The sequence below is a fragment of the Grus americana genome, chromosome 1 (genome assembly GCF_028858705.1).
Source record: "Grus americana isolate bGruAme1 chromosome 1, bGruAme1.mat, whole genome shotgun sequence".
NCBI lineage: Eukaryota > Metazoa > Chordata > Aves > Gruiformes > Gruidae > Grus > Grus americana.
In genome coordinates, this window is record NC_072852.1 from 72,512,190 (window position 1) to 72,538,357 (window position 26,168).

General features: G+C 40.3%; 1 protein-coding gene across 1 annotated transcript in view; it reads left to right on the forward strand.

Moving 5' to 3' along the window:
- Positions 1 to 26,168, forward strand: part of PIK3C2G (phosphatidylinositol-4-phosphate 3-kinase catalytic subunit type 2 gamma) — a 209,231-nt gene that overhangs the window by 173,584 nt on the left and 9,479 nt on the right. The window contains exons 29-30 of the mRNA XM_054837238.1: positions 5,709 to 5,784; positions 13,178 to 13,272. Coding sequence (XP_054693213.1) covers positions 5,709 to 5,784; positions 13,178 to 13,272 — 171 coding nt within the window. The remainder of the gene's footprint in view (positions 1 to 5,708; positions 5,785 to 13,177; positions 13,273 to 26,168) is intronic.

The following is a 26,168-nucleotide window of genomic DNA, read 5'->3' on the forward strand; positions in this document are numbered from 1 at the left end:
CAATTAAGTAATTACAAATCCTAGGAATAAAGAAAGAATTGGATTATATCCAAATTCCTTCTTCAGTCATGCCTTAAGTGCATGCTTTTTAGTCCAGACTAAGTTCTGATTATGAAAATTGTGTTATAATTAAGAGTAGGTCAGAATGTCACTGACCTTTTCTGCTAAATGGTTTGAATGAAGGAGGAGAGGTGGAAAATAGCTGCCTTCTCATTTGCACTGTAGTTCAAATGGAATTAAGTATTTCTTTAAACCCTTCTTTTAAGAGTAGAAACTTCAAGCCACCTTTCTCTATCTCTGAATATTAGTGTCAGATCCAAAAAATGCAGAAACATCAGTTGATGGAGATATTTGCTGTTGGGCCAGTTTAAATGCTTAAATGCACTCATGCTCGTCCCTATTCAAAGAGCTTTTTTAAGTCTGTGGTTTACTTTGAGCGCCAGCCTCACTCATTGACTTCCTCTTAGACGTTCGTTGAAGAGTTGCCTCAAATAGGAGTGCTTTTCCTAAGTTCAGGTTAACACTCAGTTATAAATAAATACACCACCAGACTATATACATGAACAACAAGGTATATTCATTACATACTAAAATGCAAAAGTTGATGCACCTCCAACGTCATATTGAGTCATTTAGGACAGGATCAAAAACAGGTTTGAGGATCTTTTTTAGTTTCATTCTACTCCCCTCAAACCAGTGGCAATATATGTGATCACACCAGAAGAATATATAGTTTGGTGCCAGTTGCACCAGTGCTGACTGGGTGATCAGCTGCATGCGTCGAAATGCTTGGGTCTTCTAGATCAGCAAGGCTATGTACTCAACAATGTTTAGATTCCTGGAGTTTTGCTTTATTAAATGGCAAAACAACCACGTAGTGCCACCAATAAGAGCTGAAGCATCAAGAAACAATAAATTGAAGGTTGGTAACATGGAGGAGGACAAAAATATACATTATCAAAGTATAAGTCAAATCTGTGACAAAAGGTAGCTGCTACTGACCACTTTTACATTTTTCTCTATTTCACTCAACTCCAACTGAGTGACAGGCTGAATGGAGATTGCAGCCCAAATCTCATAACATATCATATAAATTAAGGCTGCCCTAGTGGCTTGTCATCTTAATGCTGTATTGTAGGAGGGTTGTACGCTCCCTGGGGACACAAAAGCAAGGTAAAGCTCCATTAATTTAGTCTGCTCCTGGTGTCAAACAGCAGCATTCACAAAGCTGAATATCTTCACGCTTATCTTGAAGACAACTTGCAGCTGGCTTGGGCATTATGAATGAAAAAGTATAAGACTGAATCTAAATCTAATGTTTTATATAGCGATCACGTGCGTTTGGTACCATCAGGCAGCTAGTAACTTTCTATGGATAATCTTCCCATCTCACACCATTTTAAAGAAATGGCATTTAATTTGTGGATATCGTTATTGATAACACAGCTCAGACACTAGATGTACATACTGATCTTGCAAAACTACACAGCCTTCAATAAACACACGTAATTTGTCCTACATCTTTCACATAGATTGGTTTTGTGTGCAGGTGTGGTGGGCTTGGATGTTTGAGGGGGTTTGTTTATTATGGTGGGGGGTTAAGCAAACGTAATAGTAAGTGCAGGTGCACAGTAGGCTAATCAGTAAAAAGAAATGAGGTATATTGGGGTTTGACTCTATACAAATTTTCTAAGTATCCAAATTATCTAAAGACTTTGGGGCCAAATATAAACCTAGTGCAAGCAGGTAAGCAAACAGCGACAGTGTAACAGCTATGGATAGGTTCTATAAACAGCTTTATGGTGACTTTTAGACTGTGTAAAAGCGCTTTGAACAGGATGTAAATGGAAATGATTGTAAATTATGTTCACTCATTTTCAAACATACAGTGAAAATCAGGACCACAGCGTTGTTCTAGAGTGACTAATGTTTTACACTATAAAAGTAATCAAGTTTGATAAGAGTTTCCCATATTTCATATGTGTTTTATTCATGGGCGCTACTTGGGCTTTACAGAGATGAAAAAATAGCTCCCGCAGTGCCCGTATGGAGGTACATAATGCGGTGGTACAAAGTGCACCCAAGGTATGTGGGTCCCTTAAACTCCCACCACTCCTGTACTCTTGCAGCAAGGAATCCAGCAGAGCCAAAATGGGGAGGGTTCAAAGTCCTCTCTTTTCCGCTGTCCTTTCCTGAAGTTATAATAGCTGCAGCAAGGTCAGCTTTCTCTGGTTTCTTTCTTTCCTGCTGATTCTCCATCCTGTTAAAGTATAAGAGGTGCATGGGTGTTCTTTGACCCCAAATCTACTCTAACACAGCTGAAAAGAAAGCTGAAAGCAGAGGAGAGGCTGCTTTTCTTTCTAACAAAATTAAATCTGGCTTGAAATCTGGCTATATTTCACTAACAGCAGAGTGCTTTTCTAGTTGGGCTCTGATGGAGAGCAGTAGACAAATTCTACTGCGCTACAGTGGTGCAGGGCTGTGCCAGCTCCCCTGATGCCACTGAAGTTGCTTATTTTGGTTTTATCCTAGTGTAAGTGAAGGTGGAATTTTGTCCCTTTTGAGTTTAGTGTCTGAATAAAGGTCAAGCGTGAGTTCTAGCCAGACCAGCTGTTGCCTATCGTTGGCGTGGCGACCTGGTTCAGGAACGGCGCGACGACCAACCCCAGGTCGCTCGGTCCATCAGCTCGCGGACACCAATGTGGTGGACGGCAAATGGTGTTTATTGGTGGGCGACATAGCATTATATAGCTTGGGTTTACAACATCACATCCGTCTGCTTACGTCGTAAATTAAACACTATTGGCTATTAGGAGAGGGGTCTTATCTTTCCGTACAGCGCGACATCTTCCGGCCGCCAGGCCCTAGCTATCTACAACCAGCGCTGGTGCACCCATACATACCTGGCTGTTCCCCAATAGACTAGTGTTGTTGAGTGACCTGGAAACATTACCTACTAAAGATTTTTGTCTTACTAGGCAAGAATGATGTCAGACAAATGATAGGAGACTTTCATAAAAACCCCCAAATAGGCAGTATTTTAGGGAATTTCCATTTACTGATTTAAAGGTAATAATTCCAGGGGGAAAAGGGTAGGTGAGTGCTGGTGGTCATCCTCAGTGCCTACCTGTCTGCTGTGGCTGTCACAGGGTCTCTAAGATTCCCACCTATGTTCACATCTTTGTAATGACATTTGCTTCTTTAGAAGCGGACTCTATCCACCTAAATGTGGTGTGCTTTTGATCATACATAGATTCGAAGCTCTGCTGTGCCTGTTTCTATTAAGCTGTGTAATAGATGCACGCTTGACTCTAAGCATGTACTTCAGTACTGTTGACTGGAATGCAATTGCTTGAATTCTCATTGATTTAGGAATCACCTGAAAGTGCAGAATGCTTTGGTGATCTGCAGGCAAAGGGTGAACTTAAGAAGGTGCTTTCACACTTTGCTGGTGGAAATCTGACTGGTGGAGTCCTGCAGCAGGCAGATTAACCGAGTGCAGGGAGAAATTGGTGTCTTGTGAATAACAGCATGCAAAATGCCTTTTTCCGCAAACATGTCGGAGATCACCTCCAGTGCTTTCGAAGCACTTTGCCCTGGATAGACTGCTACATCTGCCCCTGCAACCTGGCCTGTTATGCTTTTGCTTTCCATTTGCCAACGTTAGCCTTGCTGCTTCCCCACACGCTTCCATACCTGTTGAGTACAATGGAGGCACAGACAGGGAAAGCTTTCGAACCAGTGCTGTGGCACCAGCAGCATACGTGCCTGCCGTGTTCACGCCTGATGTAAGATCAGCACAAATTCCACTTCTGTTCTTAAACCAAATATCTTTTTTTTTTTTTTTTCAGAATGTTGTCTCCTTTAGAAATGTGAATTTGGAACTATTACCTGAAACAATCTTTGTACCTCCTGTTTACAAACCTCTCTCTTCATATATTTCCATTTACTGCTGAAAGAGTAAGCAGAGAGGAAGCAGAACACCAGGCTGCTCAGTGTGGAATTTTTTTATTTCTCTTTCAAGTCAGTTAGTGTACCCTTCCTTCCACCTCCTGCCCACTTCTCTCAACATCTTTGAACTCGAAGGGCTACTTAAGTTTCTCTGCTTATTTTCATGCTGTCAGATAAAGGCTGAGCTGCCAAACCTCTTTCAACCCTTGAGATTTCCTGCACTTGGGACTTGTGCTGAAAGAGCAAATGGAGGTCCTACAGGGAATAACTCGGCTGTTTCAAGCTACTGGAAGCTGAAGCAGGTGTATGGGCTTTCCCCTGTAAGCTGTCCTCACAAGATGAGAGAATAATTAGTCATGCTCAGAACAGACAGGTATATTGGCAGTCCACTGCTAATAGCTTAAGGATTTGTCATTCAGTTCAAGGAAAATAATTCTGTTGGGTTATCTTTCTTTCCTCTGATTTTTTCTTTTAACAAAAATACCAGTGTGTGAAGAAAAATTCTGAACAGTAGAATGAAAAATAAAGGCAACTGCTAAAATAAATCCAGATTGCCAAGTCTTATCTCTGTGCTGAACGTACACATCTTGTTTCTCTGTCTGCTGTAACCACATGTTAACTCCTCACTAGCTGCATTTGTCACTAAACTCTTCCTTTTTTTTTCCCCCTGCACAAATCATGCCACATCTTGTCAAATTGAAACAAGACAAATGCTACATGAAGTACATCTTGCCGATAAGAAACACATTATTTTCCATGGCCTGGGAAAAAAAAACGGTGACATTTTAATGCTGGAGTCTAAGAAGTTTCTTGTTCTACCCATTCATTACAGTGTCAGTCCAAGTAACATCGGTATGAATGTAGCAATTCTAACCATCCTAAAGAATGGCCGTTCTGAAATACGGCTTTATGAAAAAGCTAATAAAATACAATTACTGTCCACCTTTGATTCAGAATCATAAGAGTCCATTTCAGAATTCACATTTTTATTGCCTTGCACAATACTCAAATCTGGAGATTTGCTTTATTGTTTTAATTCTCTGCAGCTGGCGTAACTACCTGTTATATATATTCACTAGAGCAGCACAGGTCAGTACATAAAAATAAAAGTTATAGCGCAGTACATAAGGTGGATTACTCTTTTAAACAGGATGGGGAAATATGATCATCCCTTTCACTGCCCGTTTGTTTCTGGTAGGAGTTAACTCTGTACGGAGCTTTTCAGCGTGAGCGTCCGTTAAGCTGCCATGTGAGGGAGGTATGCACAGTACCTAAGCCTCAGGGAGGCACACATTAGGTCAGATGCTTGGGGTCAGTCCTGTGCCAAGGGCGAATTTCACGCTGACTACACAATACGCGGTAAAGATGTTCTCCTGCCTTTGTTTCGCAGATGGGCTGCTCCATAAAAGTAGTTGCAGCTGCTAGTACGTATCTCGAGACGCTGGCGATGGAGTGAGAATGCAAATCTATGGCGCGCGTGGCACGCTGCTGCTTGGAAGCGTGTCGACAGAAAGGGGCCGGGTAGGCACCAGGGCAGCGCCCCTGCGCCGGTGGTAAGGGGCACCGTTGTCTTCCCAGTGCCTGTCTAGAAATCATTCCCTGGGACCCTTGCCCCTGATCAGAGGGGAAAGGCTCCCCTTTATCACTAACTCCAGTGTACACATTAGAAGCCTACCACCAGTCTGCTCGGAGGGGAATAATTTAAGGAACAGAGCACAACATACGATATTCCCTAAAATATTGTTATTTTCTTTCAGAATGAGCTTGTACTCAGCTTCTTCCTGAATTGCTGCAAAAATACCTTAGCAGAAGATTCATCATCTGTGACCTTAGGTATGTGGATTACCAATGCTACTTGTTTTCTAAGAAGGACTTTTTTAATAAATATTAAATATAATAATACAAAGGTGAGTCTAAAGTGTTTAGGTGGCTTTTTTTTTTTTAAGATATAAAGATACCAACAATAATTCCGATTTCTCAAGGTCTCTGAAAATGTGTTAGTAATGTGACCTGTAGCGCTCTCTCACTTTGACGTATTTTCCTCAGCCTTGCTTCATTTCTTTTTGAATAAACTTACCTATATGCAAAGTAAAAGTTTACACAAACTGTGGCAGGTTTCTTGTTTTACAAAACGAAATCTTTAGAGAAGAATCTGGAGGAAAGGATCTGAGTCATGACAAAGCACAATATGTGCTTGGACAAGCGAAGAAAATTAGGGATGACTTCTAAAGTCATTTTCACAATGAGTGGAGCAGGTAAATAACAGAACATTATGTTAATGCCTAGGCATACCTTATTAATGATCGTGGTAATTCACTTCTTACTAAATGAGATTCTGCATTGCTCCCTTAGCCTATCTAAATACTTAACCCATTTCCCGCTTCTGTCCAGCACCTAATTTAATCTAATCTCTGGCATTACAGCATTAAAAACCAAAGCATAAACCATAAAATGTAAACTGTGAATGTTTATTGTCTTCCACTGCGCTAGTTCTGCACTGAAAATAATCTTCCATAGTCAGTTTTTAGGCAAAATAAAATCTCATAAAGAAGAGGCCTGCAGCTGCACTCTGCACCACAACAATTCAGCTGGTTGTTATGTGCTCCAAGTGACGGGATAGTTTTCAAGATCACCAGTTATCCACATTTCAGAAAGGAGTGCAAGTACCTCAACATATTTAGTTTACATGTCCATTAAGTTAATTTAATCTCTCTGCAGACAAGGCCTTCATTATCTCTTTTGCTGGGACCATTTTTTTTTAATCCATCAGCACAAAAGAAATCCTATTCTGGCTTCTCAGCCTTTGGAAGATTCCTCCTGCATAGAGTTTATTTGATTAGGGCATGCCGTTATCATATTAAATCCATTATGACTATTGGAAATTACTAATGATTGCTCTAACTTTTACAAAGGAATGAGGAGATAATGCAAAGATGTCCTAGGTGTTAGGAATATGCAAGGCTAAATCTTGTCACAGAAAATCCAAACCAGACTTCAGATGTAACATGTGATCTGGATTCGTGGGCTGCCTCTCTCTGTAGACTCTTTAACAAAGATACATACATGTGAGAGTTAGCTGAGGCATAAAGGAGTTAACGTCCCAGGTCTTTAGAAGGATTTTGACATTTCAGTAATATTTAGGTGCCTAATTATTCAAGAGAATCTGAGTGTAAAAGTCTTATGCAAAAGCATGAACTGAGTCTGTAATAAAATTGAGAAATAAATTACAGTCCATAATTCCTACATTGGTGTCCTGCGCCAATATAGTCTGAAGGGTAAACCCTTTATCTTTGTTGTCAATGACATCAAAATCAGAGAAGAGAATAAAGAAACAGAGGTAAGAATGTGTTTAGCGGGTGTTTGATGAAAGCTATGTGACAGGTAACCCAACCTGCTGCTTCACTGTACCGTTAGTGGAGGTGAAGGTCACAACCTGGTCAAGGGAGATAGTTACAGAGGGATTATTTTTCTCCTGCTCAGTAACTCTGCCTTTTAAAGTTTGGACACTTCAGTTCTAAACTCAGGGCGAAGCCTTTATTTAACACAGGGAAAAAAAAAAATCACCTAAAAACCTACCTCCCTTTGGCCTAGAAAATTCATCGCTATCATTTATTGATAGAATACCAGTAGCACACAAGGTCCATATCAGGACCCAATGAGTTTAGACTCTGTAAAAACAGAGAACAAGAATAATGGGCTAAGTTGCTCTGGGTATGGCACCACTTCTGGACAGTGAGGAAGGGAATGCACCTGGTCAGCAGTCAATTGCAGCGACTGTGGAAGTAGGTGAGCTCAGCTGTAAATGAGCCAGCTCAGCTGTCAGAGGAAGACCAGCCATGCACGTGCTAATTACCCACCCGAAAAAATTATTTTCACATATGTTAGTCTGTGCCTCGCCCCTTGCTGTTGGAGTTCGACTGCTGCCGTACCCCAGCTAGCTCACTTCGATCTGTGCTGCACGGCACTCTGTACCCCGTTATCATCCATCCTGTGAGGAGGAGAAGACACGAGTCCAGCCAAGTCAGGAGGTGGCTGACCGTGCCAAGCTGACAGGTAGCAAACACGGAGTTGCTGGGAAGAGCACGGTGGTCCTGGAGGCTCTTAGCATGCCCTGAAACACTCTTGATTTGAGATTAAGTGCTGTAGTAATGCCATAGTCAGTCTGGGCCAGGAATTAAGTTCACAGCCTTGCAGGAGAGAGGCAATTTCCATGAAAAGAATGCATCCTTCCCCCATGGCTTTTTTGCTTTATGAGCTTATAGGGGCCTTAATTTTTGCCTCTTTTGAAGAATAACTCAGGTTTAATATGGGCTGTAGCTTTCCATGAATCTGGTGATTTCTCTCTCAGCCTTTACGCAAGGAAATAGTCTGTCTCTTAGTTAGGATCAATGTAAAATGAAATGAATGCCCAATAGAAGCCGGTTATGAATTTTGATCAAGATAACATCTTTCTCTTACATTGCTTTAATTTACAAATGTTGTAGGTAATTACACTTACTAAAGTAAAATAAAAATTAAAATTTATGAATTTGTACTGTGCTTCTAGCAATGAAGAGATTAAAAATCAGTGCTAGATTTACTTTGACATGAATACTGATTCAGTACTCCCAGTGGGGTGAATTCTGAATTATACCGAATATTGTCAGCATTTCATTATACCAAGCTCACTACAAGGGAGCGAGAGCAGATATCAGGAATGATTTCACAGACAGCCTTTTATAAAGACCTTTTAAAAAAAGGAAGAAAGAAAATCTATCAAAATCATTTTTATATCAATCTTGTTTATTTTTCTTCTCTTGAGTTTATATGTCCTGAAAATATTAATAATTCAGACTGTTTTGCCAAAGTTCTGAAATCACAAAGTCTTTGCTAGTGGTTATAACAGTGCACAACCCAGGTCCCAGTCTGGCGCGTTTGATTAGTGCTCCACTCATGTCATGGGCTGCTCTCCATTTAGTGCAGTAGTGAAACTGGCTCTGTGTTCTTCTAGAGGAAGACCCACGTTTTCCAAAAAGAGTATCAAGCGGTACGCCTCTCCACGCAGAATCACAGTCCTCCTGAGGACTCACGAGTCCCTCAGGAGCGTCAACTATTTTGCTCATCTTATGTAGTGTTTCGACCTGCTGCAGTTGCTCATTCTTGATGTAAAGTTTTTGCCCCAAGCTGCATTCCTACTTTAGTTGCATTTCGGCTGTTTTGCTGGCCGTAATCACCTCTTTTTGGCTTGCGGGGTGAAAACAGTGAGATAGTTAAGGTATTTACAGCTGAGCATCTGAAGCTGGGTACATTGGAGGCTCATAAACCCAAGCTGTAGCTAGAGCAGGCAGCTGGTTGGCTTGGGGCGTGCAACCCTGGCCCTGGAAAACCAAACAGGTTCCAGTACCCTTTGGTGCCAGGTGTTAATACAGGCTGTCACGAAGAAGAAGGGTCTAAGACAAATCCGAGGGTCCAGAATACAGAATAAAACTTAACTCCCTAACAGTAGTGCTGGGACACTTAGTTAATTAGTGCTTTCACATTGCTTTGTGGTCCACGTGTGAAATGCAATGTATTATTAAATTATAGTTTCCCTATTGATTTTGTCAGTCTTCTGTGTAGCACCTTCCTCGCCGTTTATATTTCTCATGCATTGTGCAAAGTGTAATGCGGAGCTTGTTTTAAAATGCCGCTAGTGAAAACATCACACAAATTACAGTATATAGAGGTGGTAGTTCTCCAACATGCTAGGAAAGACCATCTTGATAAAGAAAAGAACGGCATACTTGACTATGCTGAAGATCATTCCACCTTTGGTAGAAATTTGAACACTAATCACATTAATTATTTCATTCAAAAAGAAGAAAGGAGCCACAGTTTTCTACTGTTTGTGTTCCTTGATAAAAGAGAGTATAAACTGGCACGTTTTTCTGCAGTAGGGGTTGGTGGCTGACTTCCACCGCAGAGTGCTGGGACACGCAGGCACGAGTCATACCGAAAAACGCTACGAGCGCTCCAGGATCCTCATTTGGTATTTGACAGCTTTTGCATTGACACCAGTGAGCAAAGAATCCGTCTCTGGGCAGGGGGAAATCTTGCCTCAGCTGAAGTCAGTGGAGCTTTGTCCTGTATCTACAGCAGACCAGCATTTGGTTTTTGCCTCTAATGGAGTGCAAGTGGAGCGTGACAGTTCTTAAAAAAGCAGGGCCTGAGCTCAAGTCCATCTGCCCAAGCTGGATAGACTGGAAGTAATGGTTGTATGTGTATTTTATTATAATTTGAAGCTAAAATCACCTAGACTCCAAAGGGACTATGATTTAGCACTGAATGTAGAAAAACCTGAAATGTAACAGCAGAGTGTAGCTAACAGTAACTGTCTTTCGTTATAAAATATAAGCGATAGAAGGTTCTTCTGTGTTTATCAGATTCCCTGCACTCCATTATTTTTTTCTTTTCCTTCCTTTCAGAGTTTTTATTTTTTTCCATTAGTGCTCAATTTATTACATAGCAAGAGCAAATATTTTAGTAATAGCCGTGCCCATAGTGTCTGTTTCAAACTTCATTTTACATACTCATTTAGAAATACATTTTCCCCTCCCATATTTTTCATTAGTTTCAACTTGGTTAGAAACTTATTTACATTTGGTATTTTCTAAATGAAAATGCTAACTCCCACAGAGAAATTCCTTGACTGGATATAAGCACTCACACTATAAAACTTAAGTAATGCAGAAAAAGGCACTGGTATTACTGGTAGGAGAGGAAAGGCACGGTGTTCAGCCGAATTCTAATGATGTAATTTAGCCTTTGAAATCTGCAGCTCTTGTTGAACCACTCAGGATGACCCACTGCAATTCACAAAATTAAGAGAGCCCTGCAAGTGGATTGTGCCCTTACCTTAAAACAGAACTCCCCTGGTGTAACACTATGTAGTGCTCTAGGATTCTACCTTCCATGTTGCAACTTAAAGGCAAAAGGCCCAAAAACTTTAAAAAAAAAAAAAAAGAAAAGGTACAATGGCTGTGCATGGTGGGGGGGAAGAACTGATTTTTGTGGGCTTTTTGTTACCCTGGAAAAAACTCAGCATTAACTGGTCCATGGAGTTTTCACCCCCGATCCCTCCCTGTCCTTATTTGCATACAACAAGAAATGAAATAAGGTAGAGTCTGGCTAAGTGATTTGTCAAAGTTCATAACGGAGAATAACAAATGAAGAACTGCACCTCGGTCTTCTAAGTCCCAGCTTAGTGATTTCTTCATAAGATTTCAATTCTTCAAGAGTCTGTTTCTGGCCCTTCTCTAATTAGGATGTGATTAAAAATGTGTCTTTGTAGTCTCTAAAGGGAAGAAATTGGAGATGGATTCATATTCTAAAATTCCAGTCCAAACATCAGAAACTCAGAAGTGTTGATTTCCAGGCTGCCTGGAAAAATTATATTATGGCAGTTGTATGTACATATTGTGTTCTTTTTAATTCATTTGAATTGCTTTTCTTAGGATAAATGGCAATTGCACTAGCTCTCTGGCTGTCAGCAGTACATGACACCTCTGTAATTCTATCTGCTTAGTGGTTATTTTAGCCTCTGTTCACTCCAGAGGTTACACATTTGGTTTCTCCAGAAAAATACAGCCGACGTGGCTTATTCATTACAACTTCCACTCTGCTGCCTCCTCTGCTGAGCAGCAGAGTAAAAGCTGAGGAGAGGGAGTTTGATGTCTTGCTCTTACAACCCTGGCTGTAAGAGCTCTGGTGCACACGTGGAAAAAAGAGAGGAGGAGCGCGACAGAGAGTGCACGGGTGTCTGCGGAGGCTGACAGGGAGACGTGGGAATCCTGCTGCTACTGAGCCTGAACAGTCCCCATACTCTCTAAAAAGCCGCCCCTTGCTAGTGCATAACCCTCGCGTGTGGTGGTGGTTCTTTCGTTCCCATCATCCTTTCTCATTCCTTCCGCTTCTTAAAAGATGTGTTTCTATTTAAAGAATTAATTACGACTTTTTTTTTTTTTTTGTGTCTGGTGTCATTATCTCCCCCTGCGGTGGGTTTAAGGCTGGTGTGTCAGACCCCGAGGCACAAAACGGGGACCGGGACTTTTCTGTCTGAGGTCTCAAAGTCAGCTACTTCTTTAACGGGGAGGCGGGCAGAACAGAGCCCAGCTCGTGAGAGATCACCGTGTTGTCCTAAGGTTAGCAGCGCCGAGTTCTCATTTTTCCAAGTACAATAAATATATAACGCTGGGTGTAATACAGCTTTGGTCTAATTAAATGAAGCCCTGCTTGCATAAGTAAAACCAGGCTAGTTCACACAGGCAGTGTCTGGACTGTCTTTGATGATGACCACGTAGGGAGAACCCCGGGTCTCTGACCAAGTGGTACAAAATAGCTCATGTCCACCCCGCTCAGGCTTAACACTGCAAAATAAGAAGGTCAGGTAGATGGAGAGGTTGCTGTGTTCACCATTACCTAGTATACTGTGGTAAAAGCCATCTGTATTTTCTCTGCTGTCTCTGTGGTGCAGGTAAGCCGCATTACTCACCCAATTTTGAGGACACACCTTTTTGGCAGTGAAGACGGCTGGCTCAGTGCCTCCTGCAGAAAGAAGGAACAGGATATGCTTAGTCATTTCTTCCACATTATGAGACTGGTCCTTCTTGCTTGGAAACTGAAGATGGGGTTTTTTCAGTGGGAACGGAATCAAACTCTGTAAATGCATCTTAGTAGAAAAATCTATGAAAGCAATGGGTTGCATGAAAACCAGCCTGGAATGGGAAAAATACAGAATGAGGAAGGGAGAAATTTATATATGATAGATATAGATGTTATTTCTGTAACAGTTGTCTTGGAACTGGTCTGGAAACTTGCTTTTTTTCTCTCTTTTTTTTTTTTCTGCTGGGACCAGGGGAAAAAATAAAATCCAATGTTTTTAACCAGACAGAAAAATTGCAATAATACTGACTAGTGTCATCAATGATTGCCAGAAAAAAAACCCCAATTATTTGTTACTCAAGCATAGATTTCCCACTGAAATTCCAATGAAGTCTCACTGTCGATGTATAAGCAGGAAAGAAAATGAGCACTGCATGTCAGACCACTTTCTTCTGTCACACTCCTTATCCATGTTTTCTAATTTCATCCCCGATTTAAACACTCAGTAGGTTCTCTTTCTATATTAGTTCACATGTACTGCAATTTTTTACAGATTTACTTCTGCTGAGCTATTAACTAAAAAATCAAACTATCTGGCCTTTTTTAGGTCCTCAGTCAACTGATCATAAGCCTGGAGTACAATTAGTCATATCCTATGAGAGCACCCGTCTGACAGTAATGTTGAAACACATGAGGAACATTGTAAGTATTTTTATCATAATCTATAACTCATAGGTCCTTGCATTTGCAGAGTACTGTGAAAACATTAATCCCTTTCTGGGATAACTAATTTTAACTCAAAACGACGACGATGCTCTTCTGTCATCATTTAACAGTTGCTTTCTCCCTCTGATCTCACTCAATGCGGTTGCAGGTATGGGACAGATACAGAAACTGGGTTTCCTTAATGGCTGGTAAAGGCCTTTTCCAGGCCATATAAAAACCAGTTTTGATGACTGTTTTGGCCCTTTCAGACGAGGCATTTTGATACCAGTCAGACATAAGGCATCATGCAGTGGCATGACTTTTTCGTAGGGTGTCAGCCTGGCGTTATTGACTGCTTATCCGTACATTTCTTTCAAGCCCGGCACGGCTGGTCCATGAACGGGGAAGAGCTGGGCAGAGGGAGCAGTGCTGTATTTTAAGAAGCAATGTCATTTGGTGGGGTGATGCTCAGCTTTGTCACACGCCATGTGTCACGAGGCTGAGCGGTAAGCGCTGTGCGTTCCTGGAGCCAGGCCACGAGAGGGGGAAGCTGGCGGCACTCCCACAGCACGGGACAGGTGAGATTGGCTGGTGAGAAGATCTCGAGAGATCTAGCTGGTGCCGTGTGCGATCTCTCGGCTGAAGCAGCGTGTCTGCTGTTTCATAATGAGCTCGGCCGCCTAGATGTACTCTTGAATTCCCAACTGCTCAAGTCTCAAGTAATGGCTGTGGCAAAGAGATCCTTTGCTGTCTTTGTTTAGCTAGGAGATTAAAGCATTTATTAACATTGCAGGTTCTCGTAGCGTACACTGATGCCACCTCCGTCTCAGACTGGATTGCAATCACTTCCCCTAAATGGGGCCAAACTGAGGAGCCTATGTGAGCACCAGCCAGTAATAAAATGAGGGTGAATGTTTAATTAGTTGTATGAGACACATGAGGCTTATGAGCTCCAACTGTTCTCTGTTGGCCGCTCTGGCTTCTGATTTGCAATTCAAGCATGTTCATTTTGGTTTATAATTTCCAATAAGTCTCTGTCCCGAGAGACTTGTCTTTTGTTTCCTATGCACCACCTTGACAGGTGAGATCAGCCTCTGCTGACAGGTCCAATTTAGATGAACTTTACCTTCAGGATTTAGTATAAGACCCTTTTTATTTTTTCTATTGTGCTTTCTAAAGCTAAGTGACTTTGATAAACCTCTGGTACAGTTCTAGTTGGTGGGAGGGGTATATTTAAATGATTGCCATGCTGATGTTGTTACTGTGAGTTCAGACAGGTGATGTGGAGATGCACACAAACAGAGCTACAGCTGTCAGAAACTGTCTTTCTCCTTGTTTCCATCATATTAAGTGTATAGGCTCCTAACAGTGTTCTTTAACTTAAAAAGTTCCAACCATTTAATTAAATGAAAGTAAATTACAGCATAGATCGCTGTGTATAGCAAACATAAAACCCAGGGTTCAGTTCACTTCATTATGGAAAGGGACAATACAACTTTAAGTTATTGTCTAGCTTTTGAAAGTAGGTAACTTAAATCAAATCCGTTTTAGTGAGTTTGCAGAGAAGTGGCAGGAGTCCAATTCAGAAAGACTAGCAATGATTCATGACTTGAAAGTAAGGTCATTGTTTTAGCAGCCTAATCTAGGCAATCATGCTTTTAAATCCTGGCCTTCCGATTCCTTCCTTCCATCCGGCCATCCGTCCGTTGTCATCTGATCTGAAATATGAAATAGTAGTGCTTTGGGGTACTGTGATGCTGGACTGCCTTCAGACTAGTAACCTATAGCAGAAAGGTTCTTTACCCCATTAGTAATCTTCTCAGCTTTCCAGTCATATAGATCAATCTCTCTGACGTGCTCTCTTTTCTTTTTACTTTACTTTCCTTTCCTTTTTTTTTTTTTTTTTTTTTTGGTGTAGCTGAACAGGGATTTTAAAAGCATGTCAAGATCATATCTTATTCAAGACATGTTAAAGCTATTTCAGGTATATTCAGTCTTTTGCAGAGTCTCACTAATTATATTTTAGTGGTTCATCTGTGCAGAGATTACTTTTGCTATCTTGTTTTAGTTCATAGTTTATAGTAAATAATTTTTGTGCTGCTTTTTCCCATTTAATTTATCTCTTTATAGAGATTTTATGATGTGTTCAGATGTGAAAATAATTGTAGTGGTCCAAATTAATCCCAAATGTAGCTTCACAGAACCGACAAGAATTGTGATAGAGACTTTTGATCCATGTAAATAAATTTTATTTACTATTTGTGTGGGTTTACTTCTAGGGGTTTTAATAGGAGATCTAGATCCTGCTGTGCAAATCCTATATTAATATACAACGCACAAGACAATCCCTAAAGAGCTGGTGTTGTTTATAGCCATTGTCAAATGTCACATAGGTTCTTTAACAGAGGAAGTCAGAAGAGTGCAATGCTATACCTTCCCGGGACTTTTTCATGAAGCTAACCCCATTCACACAAGATGTCACAGGCAAAAAACACGATAGCACTTGAGAGAGCATTGGTCTGGTGCAGACCTGCCAGTGGACTGTCTAATGCGGGTGCACGCATGGACTCCACAGTGCGGGCACTTTTGACCTGATGCAGCCACATGTGCCAGATTTGCTGCAGCTGTGCAAGTCAGCCATTCCTAGATCTGCTTCACAATGTCCTCTCCCTTATCACTGCAACATTTCAGTCATGTGTTACAAAAACCAGTCCTGCTTGAAGAAAACTGTCAAAAATGCTTCAAAGACCAACAATGGAGAACAACAGCCTTGTAGATTTTGTGACTGGAAAGAACCATTAATCTAATCTAACCTCCTGTAAAGCGCAAGCTATATTGTTTTTTCACCGAGAAAATACTTGCATCTAGACCAGCAATGCAGATGGAGAAACTGAACAGAGAGATCTAAGACTGGTTGCAAATGTCTGTCGACATTTTAAGACTGTGGGTGCACAAAGTTCTGTTAAGTAGGTATTTATAAGATACTAACAGTGTTTCAGTCTCAAGATTTTCCTCAGCAATTCATATTTTTGAGTCCTGAGATTCTGTAAGTCAGGTGAGTTACATCAGACTCTCTGCTTCTACTTATGATTTGAATGGCATCACTATGATTGCTGAGCAAAACAACTTTAAATCCAATTTTCAAAGACATGAAAGCCATGATGCTAATAAAATGCAATTTTCCAAATATACGTAGTATATAATTTTAAGTCAACCTCTTGAGGCATTACTTGCTCCACTCAAATGCAGACGGTGCAACACTGGGCACTTTATGCATAGGCGGTACAAGCACTATTGCCTTAATAAAGTGAAGCTGGGCTAGAAGGAAACCTCTATGGAGGGATGAAAACTGGAGAGGTTATATGGAGAGACCTCTGAGTCACGGAGGATGTGGCAGCAGGAGGGGATGAGACAGGGCAGGCTTCTTCTACAAACACAATAGTGCGGTACATGGCAAAGTGCACTAAGTGGTCTTCGAAGGAAGATACAGGAATTGGGGGAGGGGAAGTTTGTTCTGGCATGTGAAAGGAGTTGTTGTAGCTAAGAGCAAAACTAGTCTGGTTGTGGCAGCACAATACCCAGAAAAACAGCAGCAGACAGGAATAGGTGCACAGGGGCATGCCGGGAAGAAAGCCTGAGAGACTACCTTAAAAACGTAGGCTCCTAAATCTGTGTAGAAGCTGTAGAGGTGGATTTATGAAATTTGAGAGGCTTGTAGGTTTTGAACTTGAAATGGTCAAGTCCAGTTCCATTCATCTGTATTAACCAACACAGAGAATTGGGGATATGAAGAGAATGGGGGATACCTTACAGGATCTTACACAGAGCAGACTATGGGCCAGCTTTGTACTGCACAGCCAGAAACAGCCAGGCTACCTACTGCTGCTCCGCCAGGCTCGCCTGTTCAAAAAGACACCAGAGGCAAAAAGAATTAGCCATTTCTGAAGTTCAGAAAATGTTGGCTAATATATTTCTTTTCCTGCTTCATAGAGATCCAGAAGGGAACAGTGGTTCAGTGTTGGCTCGGAAGGAAGTCTGCTTTGTCTGCTGACTTCATTGACATGACTTCAGGCATGCCCTGTGTTTCTAGATAAGCAGCTAAACTTTCAATCCTCACTGCTAGATATTTTTGCCCATTACTTCTTGTGGACAGAATAACTCCTCAAGGGTAGCGGGGAGGAGAAACAAAGCCAACTTATCCTAAACCTCAAGCCAATAAATGTAAAATGTTACTAAAATTCAGGAAAGCGTGTGTGGGTGATGAATTCAGAACCGATTTTACAGGGGGAAAATTTGCTGGAAGAAAAATAAACTCCTACAGTACTTTCCAAAACTACTTCCAGCTTTCCTTTTATAAAAGCTCTGAAGCTGTCATGTACCACTCTTGGTGATTAATGATTCTGGGATAGCTGATATGTGGGTGACGAATTAGTAATCAGCTTTAGGCTTACACAGACATCCAGCCTCTTTCCATTTCATGTACTACACCATGCGAGTACAAATTGCTTCCAAAAACGTTTGTGAGATGTGATGGCTTAAATGCTTTGGGAAAAGAGGTGAGAGGCAAGCTTTCCCTAAAGCACAGGGATGAAATCCGTGTCAAAGCCTGCAGGTGCAGGGCTGCGGGGACGTCCCCACGTACAGTACGGGTAGATGCTCCGCTGCCTTTGCTGGGCTTTGTCCTCGCTTGAGGTGGGTAAGGGGTGGGGATTTTTGGTCAATTTCAGTTGGTTGCCATCGTTCCTCTCATGGGCCCACTAACTTTTACACTTTATGAATATCATTATATAGATTTAAGTGGAAAATATATTACCTGCCAGCCACACAATGCCTGCCAATTAAATAAAAATCCTTTCAGAATATTTTGAAAGGTATCCTGCTTTCTTGCCTGCGGCCCACGGATCAGCCAACAGGGATTGGGAAGAAGTTGCATAGGTAGGCCAAGCCTAGCCAGTCATCCAGGGATGGAAAACAAGTGGAAAAAATCTCTTTGAGCCAAACAAAAGTTATTCAGAAAGTATTGGTGACAGAATGAAATCAGCAGTTTGGCTGATGGAGAGAGGTAACATTCAGATGGAGTTCTCCCTAGACTGGCACAGAAAAACAAAATAACAAGCCATGAAAAGAAAGCTCTTGTACTAACTCTACCTTATAAAGAATTTGGATTTGATTTAGTTTTATATTCATAGAAAATGCTTCTGCTTTTAAAATGAATGCAAATTAGCTTAGATAGCCTATGTTCTATTTCAAACTAAAAATTAGCTGAACACCTATAAACCAAGGGTACTACTACTCAGCAGCAGTTTAAATCAGGAAGAGTTGAGGTCTGTTCTTGTGGCACAGGGATTACTGTTGGATTCCAACATATTTGTTATGAAAGGTGTTTGACAAATATGTTGTACAGAAAGTTGTGTTATTATTTCTTGTTAAACCCTTTAATCTGTCACAGTCACATTACTGCCTCACCTCTAAATTCTAACTGCTAATTCTTAAATAAGTAATTCCCTACATAGCTGATATGTGTTGAATAAGAAAAAAACCCCAACAACTCAACAACAAACAGTGAGCTCTGTTTAATAATATGAGTGATCTGGGAGATGAAGGTGAACATAAATTAAATTTGCCAGTGGTTGCAAATGAAGAAAACATTAAAAATAATAGTCGAGACAGAGCAAGATCAAGAGAATAAAATTAATTTCCAGAACCCTACAGCCAGCTTGGACAAATGAAAAGTATTTCCTTGGGGAGATATAGATCTATATCCCACAGTAACGTGAAGATAAAACAAGCAAATGGTGAGACATGAGGTTGCTATGAGAGATGCCAATGAGAAAGGCCAGATCCTGGTGTCATGGTGGAGAAAGAAAGTAGTTCATCTTTATAAGGCTTTGATAGTAGAATACGTCTCTCAGGAAATTTCTGAAAAACTAGAAGTTCAAAGCACAGTTCTCAGGTGGGTTACTTGGGAGTGATTGATTCTTCAGGAGTGATTTATTGTTACTAAAACTTAACTTAGTTAAGAACAGACTAACAAGGACACAAGTCAATTGTGCAGATATTTAAGGGAGAAGACAGCAAGGTTCAAGAGGAATTATTTAGGGCATTGAGCAAGAGTGTAAGCAGAAGTAATGAGAAATAATTAAGGAACAGAAATTGCATGCATCATATAATGAAATGCTTTCTTAAAAAGGGAGGTGGCAAGCTGTAGAATAATCTAAAGAAAAGTGGAGGGAGCTCTGTACAGTCTGAAAAATTAAAAATAGTCTAGATCAGGCATATACAGACATTTTTAATTAAGAAATTGAGAAGAAAAAATAGCGCACAGTGAAGATACATATAACAGTGTCACTATTTATGCATTTTTACATTCACTTACTATCTGTGCCTAGGCAAAGAGAGAAAAGAATATGTATGTGACAAAAAGATAGAAACAGAACAACAGCATTTGCTTGCGTTTCTTTTCTCAAAGGCTAATTTTCTTTCATGCCCTCTAACAGGCAGCAATGGGGTTAATCCTGAGTAATTTCGAAAGAAAAGCAAAATGGGGATGTTGTCTTAAGTATTTGTTCTCCTCCCGTGCTTTATTCAAGAGAGAAGAAATTCTGGGATCTGTGTTTCTAAGGGTCCAAACTACATCGGTCTTATCTCAGCCAGTGTCATAGACTCTGCAACTAAATCTTCATCTGAAAATTAAATGTTCCAAGCACAACAGTAACACAGGGTTGAAAGCAATGGAATTTAACTTCTTTACAGGCTTGCTGGTAATTCTGCAATAAAAGCTTGAGAGATCTGTTCATGAAGTCTGCTCTCTGCATTCTATGCCCGGCACCAACTTTGTTTATCCATAGAATAATATAATTTTAAAGCATGACCAAACCTTGATTTCTTTCATCTAGTTTAGTTTAGCAGAGTTTAAATGACTTAAAGATAGCAATAGATACAGCATGTGGTTCGGGAATCAAGAACATATCTTGTCACCTCCTTCTCTTTCGGAAAAAAAAACCCCACTTCTATGTGAGTCTTGCTCAAATCTTTTACTGGGAGTTGTACATTTTATACATTCCCACTTCTGGTTATAGAGTTGCCTTCTTTTATATAATTTTTGTAGCCTTGGTAACTTTTTTATACCCAGATGGTGCTATGTGGAGCACCCAGTAATCTAGTCCTGAGCACTGGTGAAGTATTGGAGGGGTGTCAGAGCTCAGGACTTAGACTGAGGGGACACAAGCCATTCTAAGACATCTTTTCCTTTATTGTTAATTCAGAAACAGTAAATGCACACAAATCTGTCTCATTGCTTGCTGGAGCTAAATTCTAGCCCTCCTTGTCTGCTGCTGCTGATGGTCAGTAAAAGACATGAGCCTGCTTTACCTGACAGTTACAGTCACGTAGTTGTACAGACTCTTCCCCTTTTCGTTTGGGATGATGTCTATCCTAATACACAACGCTTTCTGGGTTATCAAGACAATAAATTACTCTTTTTCAACAGGGCGTCAGAGCTACGTCTCAGTTCCCTCACCTTTCTGAAAGTGATTCTGGATTCAGGGGTCTAGAGAAATAAAGGCTAGGAAGGGGAACCCTTATGACCACCTGGGTATCACAGGCCAGGTTTTCTTTTATTTACTTTATTCGAAGCAGAGTTAGATGGGCTTTTCTCTCCAATGATTGAAGCAGAGCAGAAACTTTTTATATTGTTCTTAGGAAGCCCTGAATCTTTCGGGATCCAGCCTGTTTCCCAGAACTGTCTTTGTCCTTATAAGAAAAAAAAAAAAAAAACCAAAACAAAAACCCCACACTAGTTTTGTTAAATATTTAATAAATAATAGTTGTTCATATAAAAAAAAATCGCATTGTCTGTGTGCCTTGGTCTAATTGGAGTGGGATTCAGTTTGAAACTAAGATGCATACGTATATGATTTCATGGAATTCAGTTGCCTGATCATGGCTGTTTTGAATACCATGAAGTATCTTGCTTGACCTCCAACGATCACTCCAGAATGGTGCCAGTTTCCCATAAAGCCTATGTTATATTTCCAACTCCATACACACCTTTTGTCATCTGAGGTGACATGAGGCAGCAGTATTTTAGAAACGGGATGCTAGTCTAGATGCCTAAGCTCCCATTTTGATAAGTCCCAATTCATTTCTCTAAACATCTAGGAGATGACCTAACATGTCCCATCTGGCCTCCAGCTGCCATTGCAGAAGAGGAGGGCCTCAGGTAAGGCTTGTGTCTTGTCTGAGAGTTTATGCAGATATCTTGTCATCATATGTGTCTCAAATGATGCCAGACACCAATGTGCGGGCAATTTAACCAAGCCAAGCCAGGAGATGTCCACAATATGATGAGTTGAATCTCTTTCTGACCTCCCTCCTTGATAGCATTACAGAGATAGGGATAGGTCAACACCTCGACATTTTTGCCCAGAACTGATGTGTTCGTTGCAAGGCGTTAGCTGTGAAGCCTCCCTTCAGTCTCAGTTACTGAGGGTTAGTTTTTCCCATTTGACAGCCAGGAGACCTTGGAGAGTGTTGGCTGGTTCACTCTTCAGAGAATGTGACTCAGGACAGCTCTAGATCCTATTTTTGCCAGCATTGTTCTCCCCGTTAGGAACGCAGCATACCATCTTTTATTAGCCACCAGACTGCACAAGTCCTTGCTACTCCACTACAAACAAAGCCGAACCAGTAAACCTGCGCTTTTTTTTTGCCCAAAAGCCTTATTTCACTTGCGAGAGAAAGGGCTGGAATAAACTGCGGTGACAAAGGCACTGTTTGTTCATGAATTAACAGCACCCACAGTCCTCCCATTTGGTGCACCGACAAGCTACATGCAGAACGGGCAGGTTGATGAGGATGTTGAAGGTATTGGACTGCACAAAGTGCATAAGCTATATTTGGAGATTAAAATCAATAACACGGCTAGAGCGCCTCTGCATTTGTATCATAGCACATGACAAAGCCATCTGGAGGCTTGCTCCACTGACACCACTGACACTACCGGATTTCTGACAGGTAGAAAATGCCTGCTTAAAAAATGCTTTCCAGAGCTTCCCTGAAACAAAATACCTGTTGTTCTGAAACAACATATCATTTTATTTCCTGCATTAAGTTGAGATAAACTTCATTTCTTTTTTTGTTGCTTTGCCATTGGCCTCCGTGCTGGTGGTCTCTGCCACAGTGTGTCTTCTCTGTTCAGGTACATACCCGGATGCATGCATGAGATAGGAAAGAATTCAGCAATGGGAATGAAGTTGCTCACAGAGAAGAGGGGAAAAAAATAGGATCAGAAAATATAATAAAGTAAAACTTATCTTGCAGAGAAGCAGTTAAATGTTTTCATTTTTTAGCTGAAAAAAGCAATTGTTTGGGAAAAAATTCCTTATCTGTGTAATCACTTTTGGCCGGGTGCTTTTCCGTTTTGTCTTGCCAGTAGCAGACAGTGCAGGGTGCACCACAGCGATATAGTGGATTATCTTCTTTTGTAATTATTATTTAATTACTGCAAATGTGATTTTAGTTTGAATTTTCTTTGAAGTAATTTGAAAATATTTTGTGGCAGGAAAACTAAAAGCTTAGTAGCAGAGCAGAAAAGAGGTGTTCAGTGCTCTGAAGTATGCAGAGCTCAAAGGAAAAGCAAGGAAGGGTCTTCAGTCCCACGTTAGGATTTAAGAAGTAACACCACAACCGCCCGTTCACACAGCAATCCCCTTTGTCCTGAAGTTTATATATCCTATTAATCTGGAAGGATTTGAAGGAACCTCTTGCTTTGTAATATCATTATTTTAGTGCTGATTATTTCCTCAGCTCTTTAAATTTAGAATTAGCTCGGAGGATGTTATCTTCTTCTAAGGCAGCGGCTGTATTTGTTAATTAAGCTGCAGCTTACAAAAACAGGGTTGAGCCTTTCTCTGCTAAGTTACACAGGGACTCAGAGAAAGTCAAAGACAGTGTAGCAGCAGTGATGGCTTTTCCATATTTCTTGCTAGTTTTAATTTAGTCAAGAGGCAACTAGTAATTTATACAGGTTACTGGGGTGCAAGGCTGATTTCTTCTGTGGATTTTTTCTAGTCCTCCTTTATTGGATAATAATCAAATCTGCTTCATATCCACTTTTAATATATAAACATTTTGCTTTGTAGCTGTGAAGGGTTTTTTCTAAGCATTTGGTATAGTCATATGATTTTTAGAGATGTGAGGATGTCTCAATATTAAACATTAAGGAATATCTTGTAGTCCTTTCTTCACTGTGTAGAAGATAAATTCGCATGGCAGGGAAAAACATAAGATGAAGGTAAAGAATAGGAAAACTGAGAGTTAGAGGTACCGGACAAAGTGAAATTTTTTTTTTTTTTTTTACTTTGGGGGCAATTGCTGAAATGGGAGCCTTTCTAAAGCCTGGATTTCTTTTTTTTTCATTGAAGAAGGGGAAGAAAGCAACTGAGATTTGAAGATGTCCAGGAAATTAATTTTGGTGGAAGAAAGGAAGTTATTTATAGAGGAGGAAAGATGGCATTATTTAATACAAGTTACCTTTGATCTTTTTTTTTGGTCAAGATGGTTGAAAATGAAAAATGGGAAAGAGAGAACAGCAGCTGGAACTATCAAATGTTCAGGAGCCATCAATCTGTCTCACTCTAAGAGAAAAGGTGGAAAAATATCTGCATGTCTAACACTAAGAGAAACTGATGACATGATTTAAATTTGAGGCAGTAGTATCCTAAAAAGAAAATTAGATGTTACTTAGGAAGAGGTGAGTTTTTAAAAGCTTTACAATAAATTATCCCTAAAGTGCATTTTTTAAAAATCATAAAACTTTCCTTAAAATTCATATTGGCTGCTAAATTGCGTAGTTTAATATATGGCAAATTTTGAAGTAGTTAGACCTTTCGTAATGCTAACAAAGAATCCATCCTTAAGCAGAGTTGTGGATGATTAGTAATGATCAAGGGAGAAAAGTCATTAGGATAATGTAATTCTTATGGAAAAATTAATTGAATTTCATCCATTATTTCCCTGCTACAGCTAGTATATTTAAAATTAAATTACACAGGACATAACCTATCTGCGTGGGTTTTTGTACATAAATATCAATACTTCTTAGATCTTGGAAAATAAAATTGGAGTGAAAAATGGAACACAGCTATAACAGATACGTGTCTGTATTAGTTTTACAGTATTGAATTACAGATGTGGAAAGAAGTAAATCCAGAGTATTATTTCTGCTCCCTCACTCCCCGTCATTCTTAAATATTTTCATCACCTTCTGCCTGACTTTAGAAGAAAATAACATTTTAAAAATAAACTGCTTTTTTAAACATATATACAGGCAGTTGTAACTGAGTTCCTTACAAACATCAGTCATTATCAGGGTCAAGAAGGCAGGTCAGTCTCTGAGAAAATTGTTCAGTAGTGGCTTGTTTGTATTTGAAGAAAGTACAGGGAGTCAGCTTCCAAATTCAACTCAAATTTTTTTATTGGCAGATCAAAATCACCAGGGGATTTTTTGTCTATAGGCATAGCAAGGAGACAGCTATTGCATTTCTGTTGGGAGCTTGGTTTTGTACCTTTCCAGCCTTACGGATTTTGATAGCTTGAATTTATTTACAAGCATACACAAACAAAGATTTAAGACAGTAGTTTAAATGGGGAGTAACTTCTTTTAAAGGAAGTAAGCTTCCTTCATTTTGGGGTTAATGAAATGACTACAGAATTAAACATAAATAGAATTCAATCTAAAACTTTTTTTCTGTTTGCTTGATCACAAGTACATTCAGGCTATAAAGGTTTTGGAGCGTAGTTAAAGTGCAAAATGGCATTTCCAAGGTACCCTTTGATTTTCCTTCTGGCCTGGACTATGGACAGAAGTCAACGATTTTTGTTCCATTAGTAATAACAAAAGAGGTTTTTTTGCTGGACTTCAGAATTACTTGCAAGTCTGCTAGACATCTTACTCCCTGTTTGTAATGGACCCACCAGAACAGATATTCTTTGGTGCAAATGAGACTGGCATTTAGGTCAGATATCCTTCATGTTCACCTAAGTTTATAAAAGTACCAATGCAGTCTGAGTTAGAAGTGAAAGGATAATCCAGGGGTTTTGCACACTAAATGTGACACTGTAATATGACAGAAGACATCTTTTTTAAAAAGAAAAAAAAAATCTGTTGTTTTCTCCATTCTTCTTTATTCAAACAAATACTCAACTCAGGTAAAAGCCTGAGAAAGGACTAGTTTGCCCGAAAGCTTGGGCTTTTTGCCTGCTATGTCAGTTATCTTAATAAAACAGTTTACTTTAAATGTCACCTACATTAGACCTAAAAAGATATTTCTGCTATGTTAATCCCCCTCTTGTTTTTGCTCTGTGGTTCTCAAACTGTCGAGATCCTTCTTTGGCCCTGATAGGGGAGGGTCTAGCAAAGTACAGCTCCTTCCACAGCCATTGTGAGTCTTGTCTCAAGAAGTCCTGCGGTGAAGCAGGCTCTTCGCAAGAAAAGATGGAGCCATTGTGCCAATCAAAAGAGAAGCCAGCACAAACTCATCGTACGAGCTACCCAAACTGTGCTCCTGTAAAGCCATGGTTGATTAATGCCTGCTCTTCCTCAGGAGTTTTGAATGATGAGTGTGTAGTGAGTCAGAGACTTTTTAATGGTTAGAGACCCTCGTGAGATGTTTCGTGTCACATCGGGAGGCTGGGGAGGGCAGTTGAGAAGTGGAAGATGTGATCTGCCTTGAAGAGTGCTCAGCTGAAGCTTTTTGATCGCTTGATGGCATAACAGTGCCACTGCAGATGGAAAATGGGGACGATTGTGGAATTTGGAGCGGCCTACTTGCCTTTCCTCTGCAAGGGAAGATGAAGTGGGGAAATGTTATCTGTAAAGCAGGAAAAAGAAA